This window comes from Triticum aestivum, chromosome 4A (assembly GCF_018294505.1).
Source record: "Triticum aestivum cultivar Chinese Spring chromosome 4A, IWGSC CS RefSeq v2.1, whole genome shotgun sequence".
NCBI classification, from domain to species: Eukaryota; Viridiplantae; Streptophyta; class Magnoliopsida; order Poales; family Poaceae; genus Triticum; species Triticum aestivum.
In genome coordinates, this window is record NC_057803.1 from 752117673 (window position 1) to 752125480 (window position 7808).

The 7808-nt window shown below is 48.5% G+C and overlaps 1 protein-coding gene across 3 annotated transcripts in view; it reads right to left on the reverse strand.

Annotated features, from left to right (window-relative positions):
• The window catches only part of LOC123083663 (achilleol B synthase), a 29465-nt gene extending 22517 nt beyond the window's left edge, over window positions 1–6948 (reverse strand). For all 3 annotated transcript variants that reach the window (XR_006439350.1, XM_044505635.1, XM_044505634.1), the window contains exon 1: window positions 6692–6948. Coding sequence is in view for 2 of the 3 variants with exons in the window: in XM_044505635.1 (XP_044361570.1) it covers window positions 6692–6889 (198 nt within the window). In the remaining variant the exon portion in view is untranslated. The remainder of the gene's footprint in view (window positions 1–6691) is intronic.
• Window positions 6949–7808: the final 860 nt, after the last annotated feature.

A 7808-nucleotide genomic window follows, 5' to 3' on the forward strand; every position in this document is an offset into this window, starting at 1 on the left:
CTGCCTGCTGCCATGACCATGTCCATCCCCTAGTTACAACCTTCACACACGCGCATCTCCTCCCCACTACTCTCTGGCTGTGATGGGCCACCACAAGCTCCATCACTGGCGGCCAGGAGCTCGCCTCGCCGACCGCCATGGCTGCCTGTCGCCATGCTCGGATCCACCCGCGTATACAAGTGTTGCAACCGTCACCTAGGAAAGCTTCAACAGCTGTTGAAAAAAGCTTCAACCATAGACACAGAAAGCTTGAATGGCACTGCACAACAAGGGGAAGTTGCAACCGTAGTTGGATTTTGCTACTACCGGCGAAGCTTTTTGCTACATCCATCAGGTGGAGCTGCGACCTCGCGACGACGACAACGACGATTTGCTGCAACCGTAGTAGGATTTTGCTACTATCATTGGAGCTTTTTGCTACATCCATTCTTTTTCCTAGAACGCAATGGCTGCTACATGCAACGATGAGCCACAAACAGCAACGACGGTGACATAATTTTTTGCTGCAACCGTTTTCTTCGTTTGCTACGACCGTGCAATAAAAAGCTGCAACGGGCGGCCATGGGAGCCACATGCCATCGGCAAAGGCATACGTCGAGCTGCAACCAGCAGCAATAAGAGCTGCATCAAGCGAAGCTGCAACCGGCGACTGGTGTTACCGGAGCCGCGGCCATTACCAGCGAGGGGAAGCTGCAACCCACGGGCGAAGTTTTGTTGTATGCGTGGATCTGGACAGCAGGGACCGGCGGCGAGTGCGGCATCCAGCAGCACGGGAGCGGCGGAGAGATGGGTTGCAGGTGAGGGGGTAGCGGCCGACGGGCCAGGGGGACAGCCAGGCGGCAGGGAGCCGCGCTCGCGCTGTGCGCGGAGAGGAAGAAGGAGAGGGAGAAGTCAACACACAGATCGGATGACTGCTTGCTGGATCGGGTGGTTGGGGTTGGACCGGCCGAACCGTTTGGGCCGGTGCACCGGCGCCTAGCGTCGCCCTAAAATAAATTCACAAGGGAATTTTAAATCTGAATGGTCGGCATGCAAGAATTCCAGGAGCTGCCACCGCCCACTCTCAAAGGAAAAAAAAGGAGAGGCACACACTCGCTAATGCCAAGAGCGTGATAATGGCCACCGCGCGCGTTGCCAATCATCGACGTGCCCGTGGGTGCGGCGACGAAAGCACAACGATCCCACCACTCACAAACGGATCTTCTTGGCAGGCATAGCACTCCGATCTGAGCTAAACCCTAAACCCTAAGCATTGAGATTGTGACATCAACCCATTTCCCCTCCCCCCTCCACCGATGCTCCCATGAGAGATGCTAGTCGCCGGCCCAGGGCCTCCACTTCCCTACCTCCTCTCCTTGCCACCGCCACGGCGAGCTCACGGGCAAAGCTTGGCCAGCATCGGTGGCGGGGCATTTTCTTGCCCTGCTCGACACTTGGTGGCGCAGGCCGACAAAGTCAGGCCGTGGCGCGGCGCGGGCACGGGGCGTGGAGGCATGGTGGTAGCAGCTGGCGTCGGAGGCGCAGGCTACCAGCGGCGGTGTGTAGAGGATGTGGTTGTTGGGGGTGGCACGCAGGTCCTCGTCAATGTCGGGATCGGGTCAGGTGTGAGGATTCGCCGGCTCTGCTTCTGGCTGCGGCCGGGCCTGAGTCTGTTACGCGTGGAGGCGGGGTCCAGGCCTTCTCTACTCAGCTCCCCTGGTAGTGGCACCTTGCCGTCCTCTGGTCAGGTGCGACCAGGCCTGGTCTCGACTTGGCATAGGCTATGTTCGGCAGGGGCTGGTCACCGCTACCCCGTGCCCGTAGTGGTGATTCTCAGCGATGGTGGGTGTTGTGGCGTGCTTGTGGGGTTCCGGTGGTGCGGGCGGCAGTGGTTCTCCGGCAGGCGACACAGTGTGTTGGTTCCGCCTCTCGCTATCCTGGATCAAGCTGGTGGTGTACAGGGCAAGGGCCGGGTGCCAGCTGCACGCGCGGTGGCGATGGCTTAGATCTAGGGTTTGTGCTCAGGCAGGCTAGATCGGGGCCCAGGGCAGATCGGAGCCTGTGCTTCGGGTAGGAGGGTCTGGCATGGGTCGGGGTGTGTTCGTGGGAGGGCCTCATCCTCCCTTCGCAGGTACGATGCTTGTTGGTGGTGGTCAGGTTACCGATGCGTCGTTGCGCGGATCGTCGCTGGTGACCACGGACATGGCGTTGCATGAGCTCGCCTGGCCATGGGCTCAGGGCTGGCTTGCTGGTAGCCGTCGGCAGTCCTAGAGTAATGTCCCTCTAGTCCACTGAGTATTGGTTGGGGACGTAGGCGTGGGCGCTACCTACGGTGGAGGCGCCTACCCAGAATCGGGGACTGATGCCGGGCTGATAGTGGATGGTGTTCCGTCGCTCTTCCTACCATGGTTATGTGTGGTGTAATGTGCGCGGCCAATGGTACATCGTAACAGGGATGCCGGGGCGGCGGACGTGGATGGCGGTCCGCATGGTTGCTCGTCGGCAGGCATCTCTGCTGTGGTGGTGGCTCTCCTCCTAGGTTATGTGGGAAACGGGAGGTGTTGCGGGGGTAGCTCGGATGTGCCCTCTCTTTCGGAGGGGCGACATCCGGATCCGAATTGGGCGACCTGCCATCGTCACGTTCCTCCTAGCGACCTCGTGGTAGCACGAGACAGGGTGTGTTTGGTTCTCTAGCGAAACATGCCCAGCCAGGCAATAGGATTCTAGCTCATCTGAGGTATAGCTCATATGAACAAGGCTACTTGTTTGGTTTATTTGCCTAGCCTCCACTAAACCACGATCACAACGGCAGTTACTTACTTAATATGCTTGTGATCAATTCTTGCCGATGGAGGCGAGCCAAATCGGCTTTTTTCTACTCCACCAAACAGTCATCCTGGCTGGGCGAGGCTAGAGTTTGGCTTGCTTGAGATCCAAACGTACCCTCAGTTGCTGAGCGAAAGCTTCGTGCCTAGGCGCCGACAATGGCGACACCCGTGGGTGCCGCGCTCTTCTTGAAGATGTCGTTGTGATTCTTCTCACCGTGTCAGGGCTCTCGGTGAAAACTTTTACCCGGTGTGGACTCAACAGCGGCGACGCTCTGCGCTGTTATCCCTCTTGGTGGCGTCATCGTGGAGCCTATGTGTGCTAGGTCGTAGCGTGGGGTGTTCAGTTTGTCCAGTGCTTATTGTTAGTAGCATAGGCGCGTGCGTTCTATGTGTGTTGGATATCTCAGGTTTGGCTATATAAGAGGGCTACCTCACTATTTTATATCGTTCGGCTATGTACTGTTTGGATGTTGCCTGAATTATAACGGGTTTGCTACTTTACATCTAAATATGAAATAGTTATCTCACACCTAAGTCCATCACCCTAAGATAAAATCAAACAAAGGATTTGCTAACATATCTAAATGGAATTTAGTGACGTTTCATCCTAGTCCCTAGCGTAATTCTCGTGTGAACTACTCCCTCCATTCTGATTTACTCGTCGTGGTTTTAGTTCAAAGCCACGACGAGTAAATCGGAACGGAGGGAATAGTATTAATCTTGTTTCTTTTTGTCGCCCGCGTCGCTGGTTGCATCGCGCCTTGTTTCAGAAAAAGAAAATCTTGCCCATCACGTGGGTGAAGGAGAGGGCCATTTTGTTTGCTTTCTTTTCTTGAGCAGCGCGATGTGCAGCCCTGACACCACATGTTCGTGTGTGTTCTCCTCACACACAAAGAAACATGCACGTGTGTCTCCCTTTTTGTCCATGTGCGTGAACCGTTTTTCCGTTTCAAACTTTCATTTTCTTCTCTATTACTCCCTCCGTTCGAAATTAAATGTCGCAAAAATGATATATCTAGACGTATTTTAGTTCTAGATACATCCATTTTCGAGACAAGTAATTCCGAACGGAGGGAGTATTTGTGTTGTGTCCATCATTCCAGCAATTTCATTTGTGAACATTTTTGACAATATATATATTTTTGTCTTCCACTGCAATGCTATGCTTTGTGTATATACACGGCATCGATGCATGTTTGTCGTTGCGAGTCGGGTTGTGTTATTTTTTATTTTGACTCTTCTTTATTGTTTTTCTTGTTTTTCTTTTTTATAGAATTCAATGTTTTCTACATTCATGATTTTTTAAAAATTTATGATATTTGTTATTTGTTATTTTCTATTTTGTTTTCTTTTTTTGTTTTCATTTTTTCCTTCTTTATTTAATTGTTTTCAATTCATGATTTAAAAAAAGCTTTTCCTTTCCCTTTTTTCTTCTTTATTTATTTCTTCAAATCGAAGAACTTTTATATCTACATGAGATTTTGCAATGCCTCGTTAAAGTTTATGGTCTGTTTGCTTTAAATGTCGTGCATATCTTTGACTTGTTTCGTCGTGTGCGTTTCGTGTCGCACCGTGTGTCCGGTGTCCACTTACCGGCATGTTTGCGATTATGTCTTTCATTGGGCTGTTTTCGCGACGCGGTCGGTGTCGCGTTTCGGTTTGTTTAGTCTTTTTTGGTCGACATTTTTTCCGGTTGCATGTCCATCTCCAACTTGCAACTGGGCCCAACCTTTTTTTTTCAGTTATAACTCTGTCCTTGTTATGCAACTAGGAGCCCATCCATCTTGTCCTAGTTGCAAGTCCACGCTTAACATGCAAATGTGTCCGCCTCATTTTTTGTCCTAGTTGTAATTTACCCTTGACACGCAACTTGGTCTGATCTTTTTTCCTAGTTGCAAGCCAACCCTCGACATGCAACCGGGGACCCCTTTTGCCCTAGTCCAAAGTCCACCATAAACATGCAACTGAGCATATCTCTTTTTTGTCCTAGTTGCGAGTTCACCTTGGATACACAACTGGGACTAGCTCAATTTCCAGTTCCAGTTTCAAGCCAACCCTCGACACACAACTGGGGGAACCATTTTTCCTAGTCGCAAGTCCACGCAAACACATGCAACTGGGCCAATCTCTTTTTTCCTAGTTGCGAGTCCACCCCTATCATGGAACCCTTTGTGCTAGTCGCAAGTCCACCCAAACACATGCAACTGGGCCAATCTCTTTTTTCCTAGTTGCATGTCCACCCTTGACACACAACTAGGTGCCAACCCATTTTGTCTCAGTTGCAAGCCCACCCCTAATATGCAAATGGGTTTGCCTCTTTTTTTGTCCTAATTGCATGCTGCAAGTCCACCTTGACACGCAACTGGTTGGGGTTGGGGCGACCCTTTTTGTCCCAATTGCAAGTTCATACCCGACATGCAACTAGGTTGCGCCCCATTTTTTGTCCCAGTTGAAAGTCCACCCCCTACATGAAACTGAGGAACTTGACTTGCAACTGGCCCCGACCCTTTTTTCAACGAGTTGCAAGCCCATACTCAACTCGCAATTGGGCTGACGATTTTATGTTTGTCCTAGTTGCAAGTCCATCCTCAACTTACAACCGAGCCCTGGTTTTTCTTTGCCTCAGTAGCAAGTTCACCCTTAGACTCAAATCGAGTCTAACCTTTTCTTTTGCCTTATTGCAAATCCACCATTGACTCATAACTAGGCTCTGTCCGGGATAGACCATTTTCCCGAGTTGCAAGTCCATCCTTGACTCTCAAATGGGCCCCGCTTTTTGTTCCTGCCCCAGTTGCAAGTCCATCCTTGACTCGCAATTGCACCTGATATCTTTTTTCACCTCAGTTGCAAGTCCTTTTCTTTTTAGGCTCAGTTGCAAGTCCCTCTCTTTCAGGCTCAATTGCAATTCCACCCTCGACTCGCAACTCGGGGTCAAACTTTTTCCGATCTCAGTTGCAAGTCCACTATGAACATGCAACTAGGCCCATCTTTTTTTGGGCCTTAGTAGCAAGTCCACCAACAACTTGCAACCAAGTCGACCCTTTTTTTGCAATAGTTACATGTCCACCCTCGTCTCCTAACTAGGTCTGAAGTTTTTTTTCTGTCTCAGTTGCTTAGTTGTGAGTCCACCCTTAACTTGCAACTGGGACAAACCCTTTTTTACATTGCGTTAAAATTTTTCTAAAATGTCACAAACATATCTTTGAAACGCTTGAACAATTTTTTAAATGGCACCAGCTATTATTTTTGAATGGTATGCAATGTTTTTGTTAATTACGCAAAAATTTCTTACATGGCTTAGACATTGACATGTCTATTTTTTAAAAAAAATGCATGAACAATTTTCAAATGTCTCATTTTTTTAAAATGACATGAATAAATATTTTTATTTGAAATTTCTGAAAAGAAACAAAAGGAAAAATGCAAAATAAATAAATTAAGATGGTTGCATGAAAACACACAACACAAAACAACAATAACAATAAAACAAAAAGGGACAACTGGTGGCCCTGTCCTGCGACTATGAGAGCAGAGTCGACTAGTTGCATACATACAAGCTAGCTAGAAACAGGCTGATCGATTCTTTGACAGAACATACTAGTACTAGTTGCTCAATGGCCGAAGCTAGCCTAGCCAGGTGATAAACTTGATCGATTCTAACCGGCGGCAGCTTACCTACACACGAGCAACAACAAACAACTGGATCGCCACAACCACGTCCGACGCGGGACTGTGGCCAACAAGCACATCAACAACAACAAAAAAGGTGATACTGATATTATACTTTGATGTGAGGTATTATCTCACATCTAGATGCGATATAGACGGAGCCTATTTGGCGAGGGCTTAGTACTACGGTATATAGAATATGGGTCCGGGTATACCTGCATGCGCATAAGAAGATCCTGTGACTCCCTCTTCTGGAAGCGGCGCTGGGTGAACTCCCGGCGGACTCTATCAACCTCGGCACGCTCCTCCGGCGTGCCGTGGTCGGGATCGAACTCCCACACTGCCCTGCCAAGGAAGTTGTTCACCGACCGCAACCACGGCCCGCCACCCTCCGACACCTTCAGCCTCCACATCTCCCTCGCTGCCGGTGAAGTAGGTACGGCGGCGAGTTGAGCTCACAATATGTTCGGTCACTAGATAGCTCAAAATATGGTGGGTGGAGCCATCAAGCTATTGGGTTTTTATAGGCTCCTGCCAGCCATCTAAGTAATTAAACCAAGTTTAATGAACTTAGTGATGTGATAGCCCTCAACCTTGTTTAAAACCAGGGAACGAACTTTTCTTAACTGATCGACCGATTGGGTTGTTATAGCTCCAACTAAATGAAGTTTCACCCTAAAAAAAAAGTCTCACCCCATAATTTTTCCCTGAGTAAGCGCTTGGGTTGCTGTCGTCCTCCTTGAACAGAGGGACTACTGGCACAGTGTTTATTCCTGTATGTGTTCAAATTAGTATTGTGTACAGTTAATTAAATTACTGTTGAACAGCCTGCCCTAGTCGAATTATGCAAAGATAGCTTATAAGTAAATTAGTCGAGGTCATTGTAGCTTCTATTATTTGTGGATCATGTACTAGTCAATCGTAGTGTCCCATGAATTATATATGCACGGTACGTCACCCCATATAATTGACACCCAGGAGCGAATAATTTATGTTACACATATCACACTCAACTTATTGCTAATAATCATTACATATATAATAATACGTGCACGAGGTCAAGGTGTGTGCTAAGCTACCTGTTGTCGATTTGATCTTAAATATCTTTCCGTGCGATTTGCTATATTTTATAAAGAGCACCAAATAAGAGGAGAATAAGACATGTCTCAACTAAGATAGATGCAAGGCCAAGATTTCACGACAGCCAACTACATGTACACTTCGTTTTTTTTGGAAATTATGTACACACTATTATTAATTAAGGCGCAATTTCCACGAGGAGGCCTACACTTGCTTTGTATAGTCTGATTACACATCCATACCCAAACTTTG